The following is a 22,154-nucleotide window of genomic DNA, read 5'->3' as shown; positions in this document are numbered from 1 at the left end:
TTTTTTTTTTTTTTTTGTGGAACCAGGGATTGAACTCAGGCCCTTGTGCTTACCAGGGAAGCACTTATTCCACTGAGCCATCTCCCTAGCCCCTGTCCATGTTTGGCGCAGACACAAGGTTTTGTTCAAATATTTTCAGTCCAGGGGTGGTTGCATCGAGCACCACTCTCCTCCCTGGTTAGAAGGGAGGCAAGGACATTGGTCCGGAGTTAACAGGCCTGGGATCAGGCCCTCTTGCAGTGGGGATGACCCTGGGCACATTAAGTAACTTTGCAGAGCTTCTGTGTTTTCCCCCCTCAGTGCTAGGAACCCGCAGTTCACAGGACTTCCGCAGTGGCTCCATAGCACAATTAAGACATGAGCTGCTGGGCATGTGTCCGGAACCCCAGTGTGATGGGTAGCTGAGCCCTCCCCTCAGGGGCGTGGGGCACACTCACCTCAGACCGGACCTCCCTCTCACTGCCTCCTGGGTCTCTCTGCTTACTCCACACAGGCCATGCCCTTCTAGTGACATACTTTTCTGAGCCTAGGTGAGATTTCTAAACCCTGTGGTCCTTGACTTTGGCACCTCACATGTCCCTTGTGGCATAGGGAGTTCTGCATATCATCTGCCATATCCATCGTGTGCACGTCATATGGAACTCCCAGAGAATTACCTCGTTTTCCTTGTTTCATTGTAGTCTTGGGAAGGCACCTTCTTGGAGTTTTGGCCATATTGACTGCAATGATTCTCTCTCTCTCTCTCTCTCTCTCTCTCTCTCTCTCTCTCTCTCTTTCTGTGTCTCTGTCTCTCTGTCTGTCTCTCTCTGTCTCTGTCTCTTTATCTCTCTATCTCTTTGAGACAAGGTCTGTGTCACCCAAAGTGGCCTCCAACTCTAGATCCCCACCATGCCCAGCTTTGATCCTGTTGTAGATAAAAAAACATGTAGCCGCTCCTCGCTGTCAGTCCGTATACAAATTAAAGGGTTTCCTAAACCACACACAGACCTTACTGTGCCCAATTAAGGATGCTTTCAATAGTAACAATAGTATCATAGCTGTCTGTTGTGTACATTTACTGTAAGCTATGTGTCTCAGATTTTCTCAAGCAAACCTTGGCAACTCTCTAGGGTCAGTACTTTTCTGCTCTGCTTTTATAGGTGAACATTCAGCCCAGGGGTAAAGTTGAGATTTGAACTCAGGGAACTAGATTCTGAGGCCATGGCTATAACCACTGTGAGAACAGCTGAGCCTTCCCATCTCCGGGTTCTGCATCTGCAGATCTGACCAACCATAAATCACAATCAAAAATGCATTTATGTTAAACATGTGCAGACTCTTTTCTCTTTTCATGCTTCCTAAGCAATGCCTCATAACTATATGCATGGCATTTACATTCTGTTAGGTATGGAAAGCAACCTCGAGGTGATTTAAAGTATATGAGACATAGGGCCAGCCAAATAGCTCAGCGGATTAAAGCACCTACTTAGGCAGACACAGGGGCCAGGAGTTCGATTCCCAGGCCTGCTGTGCCAGCCCCACCCCCAGGGTACACTGAGATGGGGATTGAGACTGGGCATGGTGGTACATGCCTGTAATCCCAGCACTTGGGAGGCTGTAAACAGGAGGATCACTACAAGTCCAATCTACGTAGTGAGACCCTGTAGACCCTGTACTAAATACATATAAAAATAAGGTCTATGAGAGAACTGTGTATGTTATATGCAGATACTATGTGATTTTATGTAAGGGACTTGAGCATCCGGGAATTTGAGTGTCCTCAAACCAACCCCTGTGGAGACTGAGGGCTGAATGGCATAGTGACCCAAGGATGGCCTATTCCTTAGCCCTGAGAGGTAGTAGAATCTGTTGGAAAACCCACACTACATCCTGAATCAAGTGACAATATACACATCTGTCATCTACCTTACCCTTGGGGGGTCTTTGTCTGTAGCAACCTTTTGCCTAAATGACAGCCAGTGACAAATGCTCAGTCCCAACTTCCTGTCCTCGGTCATGACCAATTACCATGGGTCAACTTTGATCCAGATTCTGGGACATGAAATCTCAGTGATAAAACCTGGACGGTCACAGGCAAACCAGGACTGTCGGTGCACTAGAAGAGGACAAGAACTATGGAGTCCGTCTGCCCAGGATGTCAGATCTTGGCTCCACAACTAACCATCTCTGTAACTTTGGCCAAGGTCCTTAAATTCTCTGTGCCCCTACTCTCTCATCTGTAAAATGAGAATACTGACAGTACCCACACCCAGAGTTATTACGACCATGAAATGACTTAATGATGAGAGGGATATGAAATTTTAAAAAAAGAAAGGGACGTGAGTATGTCGCGCACACAGACATGTCTCCATTAGGATTTGCTATGATCATTGCTATTAGAGTAAAAGCTTCCCAAGATCCAGAATTTCAGTCCTGGGGCAGATTTTTGCTTCACCCTTTTAAAATCTAAGAAACAATCATTTAGTGATTTCCTTGCGCTTTCTGAAATTGTGCTAGAAATGGCAACAAAAAAATATGGCAATTTATTGTTGGCCTGATTTTACACTAGTTAAAAGAGAATCGGCAGCCCTGTGAAAGTAACAAGTCCGTGCCCGGAGGCCTCCTAGGTGTTATTTGTATTTTTATGACCCTCCTGTGGCTATAAGGATGCTCAGTGGGGGTAGAAATTGGATGGTTAAAAATAACAAATAAGAAATCAAAGTCACGCCTTGTCCCTATTTCCATACCAGTAGGTACTACATTCATTACTTGCTGGACAGCTGTGGGAATAAGCAACATGAAGTACAACAACTTGATTATCCTCCAAGAACCAAATTAAACCATTGTACTTTCTTATTATTGTCATCCCTACCTTTGTGTAACTCTTGCAACCCTCTTAATCTAGCAACGTGCCTTCTCTTCTGCTTCACCAGGCACTCGAGTCTGCCTCTTGCAGTAGAGAGCTGCCCACTCCTCGCAGGTTGCGAGGCAGGGCCCCATACTGGCACACAGACCCAGCCTCTGCCTGTCATCAGCTTGATTTGGGGTCCTGTGCTGCACGCAGCTGCCGCTTTTGCCGGGGAGCGTGTCATCCTGCCAGGGGCTGGGGCAGGGCCTGCGGGAAGCTTTCCCTTTCACCTGACTGCTGAATCAAGGACACAGTGGAGCAGCAAAGAAACACTGCGCAAGGTTTTTTATGCATTCATCCTACAAATAAGTTTAATGCTAAGCACTGGGGTGAGCACTGGGGTGAGCACTGGGAACACAGCCATAAACAACAGAGCCCAAGTTTTTCTTTCACTCTGGAGGTTTAGAGCATCCCAGGGAGGTGAGCTTTAAACCATTGCTTCTCAGCCTTTGCTGCATGCAGGAATCACTGAGGAAGCTAAAAGAAAAAACAAATTAAGAAACAAAGAAAAGAAAGATGGGAGTTCAGTGGCAGAGCATGTAGTTCGCGTGAGCTAGGCCTTGGGTTCAATTCCCAGCACCAAAGAAAGAAGAAATAGAAAAGATACTGATGCCTGGGTCTCCTCTTCAGAGATTTTGCCTTAATTGTAGCACAGCCAACCATCGGGATTTTTCAAGGTTCTTAGACAGTGCTTATGCGCAACCAGTTTGAGGCCCAGTGCTTTAAGTGAGGGATGAATTGAAATTATGATAGGTGTGGTGGAGGAGGAACAGAGGGGGTTTTTAGGCATGGAGAGGGCATGAAGAAAGCCATCCCTGATCAAGGATGGCTCAGCCAAGCCACGGATGGGCGGCCTTAGCCAAAGTGGGCATAGGAAGCATAGTTTTAAGGAGGGAAATCTGCAAAAGCCCAAAAGAAGGATCAAGGCTGTGTTCCAGAAGAGAGCAGGCCACTGTGGCTGAAGCCCAAAGAGCAAAGACAGAAGTGACAGGAGAAAAGAAGGGTGAAATTAGCAGGGCCAGATAATGCAGGCCCTGTGAGGCTCTCTCAGGGATTTGGGATTTACTCCTAAAGCAGTGGTTTCACACAGAGCAGGCATCTGGAGCTCCTCGAGGGCTTGTTGCAGTGCAGATGGCTGGCGGCCCCAGAGGTTATGACCCAGTAGATCAGGGCTGAAGCCCAAGGATGTACATTTCTAACAAGCTCCCAGGCAGTACCGCTGCTGCCAATCCCCAGACCATACTTTGAGTACACTACATTAATCTAAAGCTGAGGGAGAAACTCCCAGAGCTTTCCAGCAGGCGCTTGGCACAAGTTGATGTGTACGTCAGCAGTAGGATGATGCAAAATCCAACTCCCACGACTGGCCCACTGTGTTCTCCTTTGATTAGGCGATGTGGAATTAAGAAAAGTATGGCTCCAGGAGGACACGGTAGGCACCCGAGCGAAGCAGTCTTGTTGTGTTGGGCCCAGCATGGCTGAGGGAGACTGAGTAAGTCTGCACTCACTCCGTCCATAGCTGAGGTAGGCTTTTCCACCAAGAACAGTGACTCCTGGTTACAACTGCCTGCATTCTGATTTCCCTCCTCCCCTGGTCCTTCAACTTGACTTTTCAACAATGGACTAACATATCAGAACAACAGCTGAGATGTTGGGGATCAGGGATCCTGAAATATCAGAATGATCAAAATAGAAGAGCTGTGTCTCCCTTTCCCCTTCTTCTTCAAATGGAAAAGGCTCGAGTTTCAGGTTGGTTTTGTTGTTGTTTTGTTGTTGTTTTAAGTTCACCATTGTTCTACAGCCAAGGCTGAGGCTGCTGCCTGCCTTTTCCCATGCAGACAGAAATGATGCTGATCAGTGAGAATCCAGGTGCATCCAGGACACGTGCAGCGTAGACAGCTGGATCCACATTTATATCACCTCGCGGAGGCTCTGCCTGATTCTGTTGCTGCCTCCATATGAACAAAAGCCAGTTCTCCCTCCGCAGTGGGCCATGGAAAGGATTCTGGCCTTCCCTGCACCCCACCCCCCAGCACCACGCATCTTTGCACTTCCACAAACCCTTAAAGACATACAGATGCTGTTGAAACAAAGAGAAACATCTGCTTCTTGATTTTCCATGTTTCTTTCTAGCAAAGCAAGGACAGCTGTTAAAGTACAGGCTCATGGCTGTGTGTCCACACCAGTTTGTGCCTAGAAACAGAATCCCCTACACAGCTCCGTCCCGCACATGTGGGTGAGCAAGAGAGACAGACAAGCTCTGCCAGTTTCCAGAGACCAGGACGCTGCTTTAGCAGCAGGTCTTCTAAAATTAATCAGAGGTCTTCTCTGGGGTGTCTCAGAGCATCAGCTCAATGTTCTGAGCATCGCCACTGCTGTTTATTGTAAATGGCAATGCACCCCCTGCTGATCCCTGATCCCCAACACCTCAGCTGTCTTCAACCAGAAAGAGCTCTGGAATGGAATGGCAGAGTCTCGTATTAAATGTTTCCAGGTTGCATGTGATCCTCAATTCCAGGGCTACACAGATCTGGGAACACGGTTTACGATAGTTGCAGGGATAGAGTGGGGGATGGTACCCCTAATTAAGTTAGCGTTCAGAAGTACAGTATTTCCCAAGAGAAAATGCCACCATTGTTTCTATCTGCAATTCTCCTGACCTCATAGAAACCATTAGCATCAGAGAATTTTCTTTTCACTTGGCAGAGCTAATGTGACATTGCTGGAGTTTGGGCCAGTGGTCATAGAGAGAGCAATGATTCCTAGGACAAGGGGCTATCAGGCAAGGACACCCAAGAAAATGCCACTTTTTTTACCTTTAATAGGACAGGCTCTTGATCCTCATCTGGGAGACAGGAAGAGAAATGAGTAGCACTGGGCTGTACCCTGAATACAGTGCATACCACTAAGTGTAATAACTATATCAGTGATAACAACAATATATACTCTATTTGCTGTACCCTTACAGTGTGCCAAATTATTCTAAAATATTTGTCTTTATCACTGCATTTAACTCTATAGACATCTGTACAAAATAAGTCTTGCCATCCCCTCTTGCTAAGTTATTCACTCAACAAACCTCATTGAATGTCTACTACTGGCCAATTATGCTTCTAGACCTTAAGAATATGTCACTTGACAAAGGAGACAAAAAAATCTCAGCCTTCCTGGAGGTTGTATTGTATTGGGAAAAACAAAACTAAAATGAGTTGGTAACAATTACAGAGTATTCCACAAGCTGAGTCTCAGAAAGCAGTCTCAACCAGCCCGAGCTCACCTAGAGATTGAACCCGGGTCCTTGTGCTTGCCAGGCAGGTGCTTAGACCACGCAGAGAGCAGAGGCAGATGCAGGTTGCGAACCCAGAATGCTGACTCCAGTGCAGGTGATGGTTGTCCCAAAAAGGAGAAAAAACATTTTTCTACGTGGGTTTATCCCAGGATGTGATGTCTCTGCTGCTGATCTCTGGAACAGCATAGAAGCCATGCCTCTTGGTCCCCATGTCCCCACACAGCCTGCCTTGTGCTTCTGTGCAGACCCCAGGTGCACAGGGTGCTGGCCTCCATGCTTCTCTCAGATGTGCTTGATGGTGAATGGTAAAATCTTGTTTCCTTCTCCAGCCCCCTTACGCAGCATTAGCCACTTATTTCTACCTCTAAATTGCTGCACATGGCAGAACATGTCTTGATGCTTTAAAAAAAAAAAAACCTTTTATGGTAATTATAGCTTTCTTCAAGTGCATTTATGCTCCCTTTTTACTGTGCAGTAGACATTATTTTGCTCATGCCTAATCTTTGTTAAGGTAAAAAGCTTGCCTACCTGGTAACTGCATCGACAAGATCTTTTATGTAAAGTTACATATACTATGGTTAATATTTTTGTGTAGGAAAGTCTTGGAAGCTATTCCGTTTCCACCAGAGATGCTGATTTCAGTTAGGAATTACTCATTCATTAATTCATTCATTCATTCCCACTATTTTTTGAGTACTGACAATCTAGCTGTAAATAAACCAGACATAGTCCTTCACCTAACCAGTCTATACAATAACAGGAGTGTCCATGACAACAATTTGGTTGTATGCTGCACAATTCTAGGTATGCCTTTTAAAATTTAGACAATATGCACTGGATTGATTGATTGATTGATTGATTGATTGATTGATTTGGTATAGGGTCTCGCTGTGCAGCTCAGACTTGTAGTGATCCTCCTTCGACTTGTAATGTAGGTCTCAGCCTCCTCAGCGCTGGGATTACAGGCATGTGCCACCATGCATGGTTTCGGTGGCTGGTTCTGTACTGGCACAGCATGTGATGCCAGAGATCAAACCCAAGTCCTCGCGTTTGCCAGGCAGGTGCTTAGACCACCAGGCTATCTCCCAGGCCCCAAATACATAGTTGTTTTAGATGATTTTCCTGCAGATAATAAGAGCCAGTAGATGACCTAGCCAACATCAAGGATGAGCTAGGCAATAGTGTTATATTGTGGTAGACGAGGTACCATAAAAGATGAAGCTGCCGTGGCAGCCAGCTTTGTCTTTGGAAGAGGCACCCAGGACAAGGTGACATCTGAAGAGGGAGCTGAAGGTTTGAAGTTTGGGAGGTGAGGAAAGGCGAACAGCAAAGCCAGCAGGATATTGACCAAAAGCCATAGTGATATGGAGTTGGCTGGTTTGATGTGAGCAAGTTCATATAAAGTCTGCGAGCAGGTCCTAAACTTCAGACTTGCCCCAGGAGTCTGTGGAAAGCTATCAGTTATCATAGTGTTTTCAGAAATGACCAGGTGGAGAGAAATGATGATAGTGCAAGACTGACCAAGGCAATGATGCCAGTTCGGAGGCTTTAACGGCAGTCCTAGAGGATGGCGAAGACCTGGGTTAACATAATGGCAGTAAGGTGGAAGGACATCTATTCAAGATGTTTAGGAGGAAGGACAAGCAAGACTTTGTATTGTTTTGTATTACTATGATGAAATACCTGAGACAGGCCAGCTTTATAAAGAAAAGAGTTCAGCATATAGTTTTGGGTGCTAAAAGTCCAAATGGAATTGCATAGCAGTGATGACAAAGTCTTTAAAGCATTCAGCAATAACATGGCATACAGGCCACAGGTTCACTGCCACTGACATCAGCTGTGGTGGGGGTTCCCCCCTGTGCTGTGTCATTTAGGGTGGATGGCAAGGATAGGAGGTCATGCAAGAGAAAGAGCTTATCAAGGCAGGAAAACAGAGACTGATGTCCCCAAATCCTTTCCTAGAACACCACCCACCCCCAGTTACCTAAGGACTTCCCACCATTGGGTCCCACTGCCTTAAAGACCCACCCCATCTCTTGTCACCACACTGAGGACCAAGCTTCTAACACATGGACCTTTAGGGGAATCCAGGTTATCTCTGGCCTCAACAGAACTCATTGTAAGTATGAGGAAAATTTGGCCAGACTTGATTGGGATTAAATACAAGCAATGAGAGAAGTTATAGGGGCAGGGGAATACTGAATGACTGGCTCCAAGGCTTTATTCATGGGTAATCAGACAATAGGTACCACCCATTGATCAAGGAACCAGAGCTGAGAGAGAATGCAAAAAGGAGGTAAGGCACTGTTGAATTGGAGGTGCTTATGAGTAAACATAGGGCAATGCTGAGATGCAAGTTGGGATCCAGATCTAGAGATCAGAAGACTGAAGTTGAAGACAGAACCAGCATAAGATATTGCTGCTTTCCTTGAAAGTTCCCTCTGGGAGGAGGGCTTTTGACTTAGGAGAGAAGCTCCCTCTATCTTTTCCTAACTCTCACCAGAGTTAGATAAGGACCAGGCTGAATGACAGCACCACTTGTTTGTGTTCCGTTCACTCAAGCACCAACCATATGCCTGAGAACAGGCAAGCCTCTGGGATCCAACAGCAAACAACCACATCTCAGCTCTCTCAGAGCCTCATGTGTAGGGAAGAGTTTTCCAGCCTTCATCCCATTGTTTAGGGCCATGTTATTCTTTGTGATGGAGCTGTCCTGTGTCTTGTGGGATGCTAAGCAACATCCCTTGTCTCTCCTCACCAAAGGTCAGATGTCATACTCTTCAAATCATGACAGCCAAAACATATTGCCAGACATGGTCAGATACCCTCAAGAGAGAATGAAGGGGACAAAAACTGCCTCCATGGAAACTGCCACTGGTCCAGGGTCGTGATAGAACCTGAAGCTTCCAGGCAGCCACCTCTCTCCAGCTGCATATACAGGGACTCAATGAGGGTACGTTACAGGACTTTAAATCAGTGAGCTTAGAGGGAGGCACTCAAAGAAGTCAGCAGAGCTAGCCTAAAATCCAGAAGACTCCATATAGGAGACTTCTTTGCTGCCCAAGTATAAGCCCATAAACCCAATCCAACTTTAGTTATAGCATCCTCTCCAGAGAAAAGCCGCCACCTGATACCCATTTGCCCTCCAGACTAATTACTTCCTACGTTTTGTTTTTCCTTAAGCAGAAGCTGGCTTTGCACTTTACAAACACAAAGAATCACCTCCTCAGAAGGCCACCAGCAGAATGAACTTGTGCTAGGGGTAGCTTGGGGTTGCCTAGCAACGCCACGCATCTACCAAGGCTGCTTTCTTCCTCTTCAAGCTAAAAGCAAAGTCCTGTCCATTAATTCCCAGCTGCCCTGAAACTTCTCAGAGATTTGCCAGCTTCCTACTGTTCGTGTTTTCATCTTCCTCATATGATGTGAAGAAAACCTGCTTCTGTGGTCTGTTTATCTCACTGCTGTTGGTCTGGGGTGGGGGACAAAACAAGAGAGAAAGAAAAAGGGGGAAAAGGCCTCGCTCAATCTAAGAACATACGTATTTCGTGGGCATATCCCTGACTGACATGTTGGTGCTCTGTGCAAATTTAAATTTAAGGTAGTGGACGTGGGTTTACTACATAACGAAGCTTCTGCAGAGACTCTGGGAGTGATTTTAGTCAGACATGAGACCTCAAAGTAGCTAAATAACAAAGCCCGTACAACAGAGAACATGCCAAGCAAAATGTTCATAGGTCTGTCATTGGTACACTCTGTGATCCGTTTCCCTAAAATTCACATGGAAGAAATTTAAAGCTGGAGATGGCAGGAGGTAGCAGACAATCTCCTTTCCCTGAGAACCTGTGAAATGTCCCTTGGACTTTTCCTCCCCGGTTCCATTTTGCTCCTACAGAAATGGTGGTGTGCTTCTCTGAAATTGGGGAAGGCTTTCCTCAGAGTGCTCTCTTGTTGTATGACAAGACAGCATGTCCCTGACTTTCCAAGCAAAGCTGTGGTCATCCCACTGGATGGAAAGGCCTGGGGATGTAAATCTGGGCTCTGTGAGGATAAGCATGGAGACCTAGAAGGTATTTCTCACAATGTGTGTACACACACTGGTGCTTCCTTTGTGCACCATGAGTTCATGCCATTCTGGGCAGTGGCAAAAAATGGACTCTGTGCTCACAGGCTGCCTTCAGATATCACAGTTTCCTGACAGAGCCTGCTCCCACCACAGGTTCTCGATTGTCTACTTTCCCTCAGATTCTAACCTAGACCACAGAATTGAGGAGGAGCTAGGGGAAAGCCCTTGGAATGCTGGAGAAGGAAGTATAGAAGATGCACACTCTCAGCTCACAAGATTGGAGCCAGCAAGGCTTCAGATCAGTTGCTTCCATCAAAGTGCTTCACTTCCCTGCCATGGCCCAACCCAGACAGCCTTGTGTGTGTTTTAGAAACAGATACAAAGAAAGATGAAGCTGGAGACAGTGGAAGAGGTCCAGGCAGGATTCAAGATAAATGTGGAGGAAATTTACTGTGCTTTGAGAGAGCAATCAAATTAATGGTCATTGGAGTACATTTAAATGAAGTAAGAATAATACCTAGATTGCATAATTCTGTAGATTTTCTAGAATCATTGCACTGTACACTTAAAAAAAGTGGACTTTATGGTATGTAAATTATGACTCAAGCTGTTAAAGAAAAATGACAGTCTTGGAATTCTTAATGACAAATAGGTTTTTCGAGTGTGGCCACATCCCATCACTTCTGTGCTTCTCTCTCCTTCTTGTAAAGAGCAATAGAGGCTTCAGAGGCCATGCAGTCCCCTGTCTCTGTTCAGCAAACACACACACACACACACACACACACACACCCCTCCCAGCTACTTTTGTTCAAGCTCAGGTCAGGAGAGAAGTAACTATAGTTGTGTTGGGTGCTGGAGAAATTAGGAAATTAGATAGGCTGCTGGTCTCTTTTATCTTCAGGCCATTGAAAATAAGAAGCTAGGGGATCCAGAGGGAGAACCCAGAGAGTGGTTGATTGCAGTTGTGTGGTGGTTATGGACTATGGCAAAGAATCTCAGGCCAAGGATGCCATCAAAGAATACTTGAAATGCAAGAAATGAATGAATAAAATCTTGGGCTCACTTTAAAGAAAGAAAAGAAGAAACCCACAAAATAAGATTACCCATCATCCGCCACCCTTCCTCCATGAGCATGCACATAGATAAATAGATAGATAGATAGATAGATAGGTAGATAGATAGATAGATATATAGATAGATAGATAGATAGATAGATAGATAGATAGATAGACACAGACAGAGACAGATTCTTCCCTCTTTTCCCAATTCATGGCACTCAGCACCTACTCTTTCAACAGCCTTCACATTCTATAATATTTTTAAGTCTGCCATAAATAGGGTGAGTGATAAGCAGCCAACATTTTAAGTGCCCCTGAAAACTAAATATTACCAGAATATGAAAATAGCCCGGCAGAGCCATCCAGTTCTTGATCACAAGAAGCTTGAGAAAATCATACATAAATATAACTTTCAAATTCTGCGAGATGAATGGCATTTTGCCTCCATCCTGGGCTTGTAGGGAATTTTCTTTCTTCTGCAGAAGGCAACAGAAAGAAAAAGGAAAAAGGAAGGGAGGGAAAGGAAGGAAGGGATGGATCGATGGAAAAGAACGGGAGGAAGGAAATAGGCAAGAGATAAGAAAAAAAGACGAGAAGGAAAAAAGCAAGTGAAGGAAGGCAGGCCTTGCTGAGGGAGCACCCATCCTGAGCTAGGCTAGGAATCACAGCGAGCCTGCTTGTCAGCTCAGCGCTGGTGCAGTTGTCTGGGATGTGCATCGAACTCCCCTCTTTGGGAAGATTGTTCTGACCCCTGCACCCAGGTCAGCTGTCCTTGGGAATGCCCTGCATCTGTGACCCCACTCCTTCTTGCAACTGCATGTGTGGCCTGCTTCCCCCAACCCTTTGGACGGCAGGTACGGGCCCCACTGTGAGGCTGGCCCAGTGGCTGCCCTGCGGGCTTGCTCCCCTGTGCATGGCTCTCCTGCTTCCCCAGCACGGCCTCACGTCCCTCCTTCTCATTCTCTCCATTTCTCCAACCAGATGGCTGCCCTGATTTGTGCAACGGTAACGGGAGATGCACACTGGGTCAGAACAGCTGGCAGTGTGTCTGCCAGACCGGCTGGAGAGGGCCCGGATGCAACGTTGCCATGGAAACCTCCTGTGCTGATAACAAGGATAATGAGGGAGGTGAGCGAGCGTCTTCTAATTCCCAGCCCCTCAAGAACAGAATGTTGTATGTGCCTTTGTCATGAGTCATTTTTCTCCTGAAAGACCTCCCCTATACTATTGTCAAATGTCATTGTAACATTTCCTTTGAAGCAAATGCAGCAGAGAATCGATGTCCTTGGTTGGTGGAGTGGGCTAGAGGCTCCAAGGTTGGATGCTGGCTTTGAGTTCCCAAGTACCCATCACTGCAGAAAAGTAGCTGGGTGCTAGCACTGCTTTTGAGGGTCAGCCCCTGCTAGGCCTTTCAGAGCTGGAGGCTGCAGTCAGTGACAAAAGTCCTCACGCTGTCATATGCAATGCCACTCCTTCGTCCTAGAGCCCTTTAAGATATTACTTTGTGGATAAGGGAATAGAGGCCTGGAAAGCAGCTGAGTAATTTTTTAAGGTTACTTTCACCCCAGGAGAAAATCAGGACTCAAATTCACCCCTGGATCCAAACTGCGTGTTCTAATCTGTGGTCAGCAAACTACAGCTCACGGGTGAAATTCCACTTGTCAGCACAACATGGTTTTAACAGTTTTAATGGTTGGAGGAAAAAGTCTAAAGAAGAATAGTATTTTGTGCCATGGAAAAAATGTGTGGAAGCTAAATATCAATGTCTGTGAAGTTATTTTAACCACTTTGTTGCGGTATGATCGACACGTAGCTATATGTCTTTGATGCACACGTCTTGATGAGTTTGGAAATAAGTATACGCTTGAAGGTAGTGAAATTCTCACTACCTTAATGCAGCGACTCTCCTCCCATCACCTACCAGAATTCCCCCCACACCCTTTATTATCATTAGGGGATTGATTGGTTGGTTGGTTTTCATGGCATATAATAGCTACCCTCTTAGCAAACTTTATACAGTGTTCTTAGCTATAGACACTATTGATTATAGGAAATAGGAGGTCTCTAAAATCTATTGACACTGCACATTGGAGGCTTTGTACCTTTTACGCTTCACTCCCTATTGAAACATAGCAGTATCTATGTCCTTACGTTCTGTCTACTGCTCCCTTATCCTCAGGGAGAGTTGAGTGACAGCAACAGAACACACTCAGCAGTCAAGGCCTAAAATAGTCTCTGCGTCAGCCCTGCCCCTGGGCGTGCTGAGCCAGTGCCACCAAGACCAGGCATGGTGGCACATGCCTGTAATCCCAACACTAGGGAGGCTGAGAACAGGAGGATTACTATGAGAGTCCAAGCTGCATAGTGAGTCTCTGTAATATATATATATATATATATATATATATATATATATATATATATATATTCCCCCCCAGCCTTTTGTAGAATTTCACAGTCATTTATGCCAAAGATGCAGTTTTTTAAATTTTTGCATGAAATTCACCTTCACGACCCCAGGGAATCGGCTCAGGGTCCCAAGTGGCTGGTACTCCATCAGGGAGACAGATGAGAGTATTGGGCACTCTGTTTTTCTCTTTCTTTGTCCTTTTAATGGTCATTTTGCAATCACCATAGTCTGTAGCTGCCCTCCTACATACACAATTCGTGAATAAACTGTCAGACATACCCTGATAGAAGGATGCATTCGAAAAAGGTTCTAAACCCAGTGCAGCTGCCTGTTCATTCATTTTCTCTTTTCTGAAACACAGTCAAAATAGAAATCACTTGAATTCATTTTTTGCAAGGTGAGGCATGACTACACCTAGTGTTCTTTGCGCAAGTGTCAGAATTCTGGGACTTGCTGGGAAGGTTCCCTGTTTCTGTTTCTGCATCCCTGGTGACTTCACTGAGCACAGCGGCTGCTTACAGATCAGCTCCTTCCAGAAAGGGGCTGCCTTCTTGGCTCCCTTTCCTGCTCCTGCATCAGCAGCGGAAAGCATGGCGAACCGCAGGAGTACAACTGCTGGAATGCAGCGCGAGGGGAGGGGGCGTTCGGGAACTCAGTCTCCCCAGCACACACTGTGCAACGCACCTTCCTCTGAGCCAGCTCTGCACCTGGTCCCAGTGCCCACCAGACAGAAAGCAAGTTCCTGAAGTAGTGAGCTAGAAGATGCCCCAGGTCCCCAGGCACAAGTCAGGGTCCCTCCTAGCTGGCAGAGCCCAAGTGTCAGAAAAGCAGGGTACAAAAACAAATGAGGCAGTGATTATGCTAAAGACAATAATGGCCTTGTTATGGGAACTATTAAAGAGAACCTCCCAAGGAAGTAATTAACCACCAGGAAAAAAGGGCTCCACGCCGTGTTTATAAAAAGAAACTCCCGGTTAATTCAGAGTTGCTTATGTCAGGTGAGAGAGGTAGACACTGGTTCTCTCTCACCTGGCGTAAGCAATTCACAATTAACTGAGTTCTTTTTTGGAGGAGATTTCCTTAGTGAGGAGGATCTTTTTTACGGTTAATTCCCTGGGAGGTGTGCTAAGCTCTTTGCTGTTTATTTATAAATATTAAAGCCACTTCTCATCAGCTGCAGACCCAGTCCTGCAGCACGCTAATTATATCATTCTTTCTGTTTGTTTGGGTGGGGGTGGGGCTCTGTCCTGCTTTGGGAGTTCTCATGGAAAGCGTTTGGGTTGAGAAACCTGGCACCGGGTCAGGGAGGCAGCCAGGCAGAACATGAATGCGGGCCCAGGCAGCAGCTGCAGGGAGCACACTCGTTATAAATCTCATGAATGGGGAAAATAATAGAGCACTCTTCCAAGAGGACTGGAAAAGGAAAAGCGCTTCTCCATCCATCTAGAGACATTCGAGTTTTGTTTTTTTGTTTTTTTTTTTAATCTCAGTTTTTAAAATCTTGCTTGAATTTTTTTTTCATTTTAAACCGAGATAGATATAGATACAAATACAGATGGAGTTATTTGGGGCCCTTTACCAAACTTTTTAAACCTGAGTTCCTCAGGAAGAAATATAAAGCCTGGTACCTACTTCTGGCCACTGGTAATTCTGAAAGCTCAGCTCATAGTAGAGTCACCTGGAGCACTTAATTAGGCGCCCAGTAGGGAACTTGACCTGAGCTTCTGAATTCTAAGGTCTGGGAGGGTCCATGGATTTGGATTTCTCACCCAGTTCTGGGATGCAGATTTTCTTTGCAAACCATTGACCTAGGGTATCCTTATACAGAATAAATTAATTTCTCTTACGCACGTAGAAGGGTATCAGATAAAGTACCTTTTGGAAGAGCAGAGAAAATTACACTCAAACATTTTCTGTAATTCCATGATATTTAGGAGGAGAAACCCTGTTAGAAAAGGCTGCCTTGGAATTTGCCCACAAAAACAATTTATGTCAACCGCGTCTTCCGGCTCCCATTGTCCCAGCTGGGTGACCTTCTGTCACCTCAGGAAGCAGTGGCAGAGTTGGAAGAACAAGTAGAAATGGTTCAGACAGACATGCCAGCCAGGGACTGTCTTTTTACTAGTGAGAGATCCTCACTTGAACCACTCACCCCAATTTGAAAAAGAAGAGACTCAAAGAAATATTTTTGCTTACAGAAGACAAATACCAGCTCATTAAAGTCAGAGAATGCACACAACATGTGCGCCAAGTGACAGGCGGATAATATTTAATTATCACCGCCAAGGCAGAGGTGCGAGATTTAGTTCATCACAGCCAGGGGTAGGAGAGAGGGTGTGGATTTCCTCTAAAAGTGGGAACCACAAGGTGAGGCGGCGCCGTTAGACCGTCTGCCCTGCAGAGCCAGTCTTCACTCCTTCCTGCACCCCTTTATTACCCAGAGTTCAGGGGCAGGAGCCCCCGCCCTCCCTCTGCACAAAGCCCACAGTGCAGTCTCTGCGCACGTCTGGTCCAGGCTGTGCACCGCGTGATGAGTGCAGACCAGGGCGGGCGATGTTGTCACCTTGTCAACCTTGTCAAGGTGGCAGGATTGGGAGGAAGCCCTTCCGAAGGGTGAACGTGTCACCTCTCATCACGGCTTCCTCCCTGCACTGAGGGCGGCGTCTGCCTCCTCCACCCCCAGCGCCTCCCCACCCCCACCGTGCTTCGGTGCAACACCGAAGGCCCTCAGCTCCTTCGCCTTTGTCTCCTGGTTTCTGTACAGGTGATGTCACAACACGGTGCTGGTGCAGACCCTGGCTTTGGAGTCAGCCTCGGTGTCCAGGGCTGTGAGTCACTGTGCTTCTCAGGGTCTCGGTTTTCTGGTCTGTAAAACAGACACGCTCACAGCAACACCTCCATCCAGTGCTGCAGGGTCGAATGGAGCCAGTGTGCCCGTCATACACTGTGCAAGCGGCCTGGCTTAGACGATAAGCTCCCATGTTGGCTCTACCAGCCCTGACCTTAGTAATATTAATGTTACTTTCTATAATGGAGATTAAATGCATATCGAGGGTTTTCCAGTGTACATAACCACAAAGATTCTAACCTGGCGCTTTTCAAGCTTTGGCACTCTGTAACCCCGCGGAGTGCCTGAAGGTCACATTTCTAGGCTCCGCCTCTTGAAAGTCTATTGTAAGTCCAATACGGGATCCAGGAATCTACACCAAGCACCTCTGATGACCTAATATCCTGCTCCACACACCACATTTTGAAGAAAACTTGCTTAAATTATGGTTTCTGTTGGGTGAACTGACAAGCCCAATGTCATGGCATCCACTCCCGAAACCACGGCTGAAATTCCCAGGACGGAAGAGAAATGAAATGAGGCAGAGAAAGTGATACTTTACTTGTGGAAGAAACACGGAATTGCCGAAATGCAAACATGTCTTCATGATTAGTTCCTAAATGAATAATCTGAGTATGTTATAAAAGTACTCTACACTGCCGGTTGAGGAAGTAAATGCTTGTGTCCAAATTTTCAAAGCCTTAGCCCTGTCTTTAGGGAGTAAGTTCATTACTCCATCCCTCAACCGACCCACCCGTCCATCCATACATCAGCCTTTTTATTTATGACATAACACTTGTGAGGTTCTGCTAAATGTTAGACACTTACATTTGGTCTTTGAAAGGGCTAACCCAAACATGGCTTATGTCAGCAAAGAGCTCGCTGTCCATCCAAAACGCTGCAGTACATGAACATGGGATAGTTGCTCTCTTTACAATCCAGTATAGGAGGAGTAACAGAGATGAGTATCTGAGTTCAGCAGGAGCAGAGACAAGGGACTGCCTCAGAATGTGACATTCATAGAAAGAGAGAAAACCCATCACAGTCAAAGACTCAGGGTTTTCAGCCTGCCCCAAGGGGGTCCGCCAAGCCACAGATCTGAGAAATGCCTGGTGGGAGCTCTTTAGCCCACCAGCAATATTTTCATATCTCTCCCTAAGTTCGGGACTCCACTCCAGCTTCCTCACAGAGCGGCATTCTACTCCACCCCCACCTCCATCTGTGAGCCTCGGTTCCTTGTTTCGCTCCAAAGGAGGCTGCTTTGGGTTAAGAGATGTGGATGTTGGCCTGAGCTCTGGGCATGCTATCCAAGGCACTCTAGCCAGGTCTAAATGAGGAGAAATAACACTGGAGTGTGTCCAGAGCATTTGGAACAGATGAATCCCACCCCTCGTCCATTGCCTCCTCCCCTCCTTTCCCATCCCCTCACCATCCAAATTGGTTTGACATGATTTGGGGATGCTACTCCAGCATTTATCTTGTGTGTTAATTAATAACTCACCTTGTCTGTGCATTTAGCAGAGCCAAATAGGGGACTCAAGAGACTCTGGAAGATTATCCTTCTCAAGTCCAAAGAGTCCAGTTTCTTCCTCCAGTAGGAGACAGAGCTTGGTGAACCCACTGCAAACGCCTTGATTAATGTGTGCAAATCATGTTGATGGATTGGTTGAGTGGGAGACAGCTTAGGAGTGAACATTGCTCTATTAATTGAGTTGGATGAGGATTCCCTTTGCCATCCAAAGACCTTGTAGCAAATGGAGTTGGAGCCATAAATAGAGTTCATTCTTAGGAAATCAGTGTATCTACAGCTTAGGAAGACTTGGCCTTTGGACCACTGCCAGTTGATCTGTGTCTGTCATCTTTTGGAGGATGCTGAACTAGTCCCAGCTGATATTCTAGAGGCACACATAGCAACAGGTGTCTGAGGCATTCTGTATCTTTCAATTAAAGTAAGCTTTGACCACATGAGCCCATTAGACTCAAGAATCAACTGTTTAGAAAACTGAGGATAGGGGTTCCATTTTCCTTTAGTCTATTGAGCTTTTTAGAAGATAAACTCATTCTCCGCTGCATGTGAAAACCATAAACAGAGTTTTGAGAGCCTGAATGCATCAAGCCCTACACTATTTGCTTAGCATAATGTCCTGCCCTGAAGTGAACACATTGTCTCTTTCTACCCTGACTTGAGCTCCAAGAGTCTATTTCATGTACTCGAGCCCTCCCTCAGTGTTCTTGTGGAGTTGCATTTAGGAGTCCCATGAACACAAAAATCTAAGGATGCTCAAGTTCCTTGCATAAAATGGTATTGACATGTTCAGGAAACCTACCTGCACCCTCACTTTTACCTTGAATCATCTGGATTACTTCTCATATCTGATGTGCCAGATATGATATATAAAGAATTACTATACTGTATCATCCAGAGAGTAAAAACAGGAATAATGTCTGTGTATGCTCAATCCACACATTTGTTTCCTAATATTTTTAAGCTGTGATTAATTGAATCCACAAATGCAGAACTTAAAGAGGAAGCTGGCTGTATTTCCCTCTTAGAGATACAGGTAGAGAGACTCAAGAAAGTAAGACCCTAAAATCAGCCTTAGGATGCACAACTTTCTCCTTAAAAGTCATTGGCACATGTCTTCTAGCACACTAACAAAATTTTGGAGCATGTTTCTGAACAAGACTCAAAGAAGTATAGAAGTTGTGCTGTTGCGAGAGACCTTAGGAGAGAAAAACAGCACCCGAAACATTAAACTTTCCCATTAGAAATCCTCTTCTAAGTAAATTTATTTCATCACCGGATTTTTTTTTTTCTCAAAAAGAAGACACTCAAAGTTCACAGGTTTACCCAACACATGCCTTCCATTCTTTCTAATCATGTCTTCAGTAGTTTAAATGGTTATTAAGTGTCTCTTACAGGATATTTTTTTCTCTGATTAGATGACATCTCCAATAGCCATCATAAAATTATGATTAAAATACATAATCTAAACAAAGTTAATCATGTAAATCACTACAGATTTATCTTCAGGAATTAAAAGATTAAAACAGTTTTAGCTGGTGTCCAGGGGGTGGCATTTATACCATTATGTTGGCTTCTTGCGTTTTTGCCTCAGCTAGAACCTCTGCCTAGATTAGAGCACATACCCTCCTGCACTGTGTAAGGAGCATTTGGCTACAAGCTTGAGGTCCTGGTGCCATTATTACTAATGTTATGGTTCCTGTAACGCTCGTCAAGATCCAGAGCTCTCTGCCCGGGCAACTTTGCCCTCCAAGAATCACCTGGCTATGTCCAGAAACATTTTCTAAGTCACAGGAGGGACGTGCTACTAATAACTAGTGAGTAGAGGCCATGCCTGCTGCTAAATATCCTACTTGCATAGGAAAACTGCCCACAACGAACAATCAGGACCAGAATGTCAATAATGCCAAGGATGAAGAATCAGTGCAGAGGTTGCAGCGCACAGGAACACACCTGTGTGATGAATCTGCTCCTTGTTTTGGGAGTAATAGGAAGCACCCTTAGGCCTGATGTCAAGGGACATGATGTCAGAGCCTGAGGGGGCATTGCTCCCTTACTAAAGGCCAGGCCTGCACTGACTTTACCTACATTGCCCAAGTAAACCATGACAGTTCTTGAAAGAACCCAGCCTTCACATGGAAACATACTGGGAACCACGGAGGTGAAGGGTCCTTCCCAAGGTCCATAGCCCAAATGTAGCCCTGCCCCGAGCCAAGCCCAGCTTGCCAGCCCTCCCCATCTCCCAGAGTGCTGTGCTCAGGACCCAAGCAGAGCAGACCAGGAATGCCTGAGCTGCTCAGCTCCTCAGCAATGCAAACTCTGCAGCATGCTGAAAAATACTATTGGCGTTAGCTTTTTTCCCCCTAGTTCTGTTGTTGGAAGGCAATTTTTGCCACAAAGTGCTTCTGCACTGGAATGCCAGGGGCGAGCAGGGGAAAGTAGAGCAGTTGGACTTTAAATAGCGAGGCATTCTCTGCAGTGCAGCGAGAGCAGCTGCCTGAAGCCTGTGCTCTTTTCTTTGGTTTTCCATCTCCTCAGCCAAGAGCTCTGGGGCATTGGAGAGGGGCCAGAACTCTGTGGCCAAGTGTGAATCCAAAGAAAATGGCAGAGTCCCCTCACCCCCTCTGCCTAATTCTCTACTCGCTTCCACTCCCAACAAAGACCAAACCTTTCCAAGGAAATTCTCTTCCCTACAGTCACCATTCATGTGCAGCCCTCCTGCTCCTGTTTCCTAAACTTCTGTGGGTCACCACCTCTCTTATTTATGGAAATCACAGAATCATTTACTTTGTGGGCAACTGGGAGCATCAGCTGCGAGAAGATTCGGATATAAAACTCCCAGCAGCTACAAAACCCAAAGAGGCAAAACAGCTTCCTCAAGGCCAAAGCCCAGGCAGGCCAGACCTGGACTAGAGTCTAGCTTCCTGGCTCAACATGTTATATGCCTTTTTCCATGCTGTTCTGCTACTGAAAGGACCCTCGAGAGTGGGTATCTGCCATGACCAGCTTGTACCAGTCTGTTTCATACCCCAGGAAGAGTGAACAAGCCCCATGGCTCTCATTTACCTCACCTGCAACACAGCCCTGCTCAGACCACTTAACATTGCTGAGGACAACAGACAACTCCCCAACACTGGCTATACTCTGCCCCCAAATTCGTTTACATTCAACAGACATAATCAAGCCCATACCGATGTTGGGGTGCACATTGGTATGGGTGACACTCAGAGTTGGCCTGCAGAGAAGCTCCAGGCAGGATGAAATCCACATACCTACAGTACAGGAAGGCCAAGGGACTGTGACCACATAAAGGAGGAGACTTCTATAGTGGGTAAAACATGGCTTTTGAATGATACAGAAGAACTGAGTATGGAAGGAAGGATGAAAGGAAGAGCATAAGCAGAGGCCTGAGGCAAGACACAGCGGTGCCTGATGAGGACTTCTGATGTCACTGGAATGTGGTCTCTATAGAAGAGAGGAGGAGAAAGCTATAGAAGTAAGGCTGCAGCAGACACAGGGAGAGTGTGAACCAGGGGGGCAGATAGCAACGTATCAGAAGGATTTGCTTTTGTACCTTGGTCTCCCAAATCATAGCCACACATTTCCCTCTGACAGAAGGCTGACATGTCCACTTAAGTTACTCCCGAACACACCCTCTCAGCAGAGAAGGATGTGTGGGCTTTGCATTTGCTTCTTCACCACCACCACTGTGCCTGGGCATTCATGCACAGTGCGGGGAGGGGGCGGCCTGGTGGGATGGTAAAGAGTCGTGAAGCCCGAGGGATCTGGAGCCCCATCCTAGCTCAAAGCATAAGTCATTGCATTTCTCCACCCTTCAGCACTGGCCTCCATAAAGTAGGGCACAGGCTAGTTCCTACCTCGGATGGTGCTAAGAAGTGTAGGTGAATTAATGCCCATAAAACATCCTGCAGTTCTTGTGTGTCAGAGAACATCAGAATCTCCTGGAAGGATTGCGCATGGATCAATGGGCCTTTCTCCCAGTGTGGGATTCAGTACGTCTGCCTGGGACCCTTGTCCCCCCATGATGCTGACACTGCGAGAGTCACCCCAGGTCATTTTGTTTTTTTTTTTTTTTTT

At 46.1% G+C, this 22,154-nt stretch overlaps 1 protein-coding gene across 7 annotated transcripts in view; it reads left to right on the top strand.

Annotated features, from left to right (window-relative positions):
- The window catches only part of Tenm2 (teneurin transmembrane protein 2), a 935,290-nt gene that overhangs the window by 831,052 nt on the left and 82,084 nt on the right, over window positions 1-22,154 (top strand). For all 7 annotated transcript variants that reach the window (XM_004637050.3, XM_004637048.2, XM_004637049.2 and 4 more), the window contains one exon: window positions 12,279-12,425. In XM_004637050.3, coding sequence (XP_004637107.1) covers window positions 12,279-12,425 — 147 coding nt within the window. The remainder of the gene's footprint in view (window positions 1-12,278; window positions 12,426-22,154) is intronic.

The sequence above is a fragment of the Octodon degus genome, unplaced genomic scaffold (assembly GCF_000260255.1).
Source record: "Octodon degus isolate 3935 unplaced genomic scaffold, OctDeg1.0 scaffold00085, whole genome shotgun sequence".
NCBI classification, from domain to species: domain Eukaryota; kingdom Metazoa; phylum Chordata; class Mammalia; order Rodentia; family Octodontidae; genus Octodon; species Octodon degus.
The sequence above is the reverse complement of the archived record's forward strand: the minus strand, read 5'-3'. Positions and strand labels throughout refer to the sequence as shown.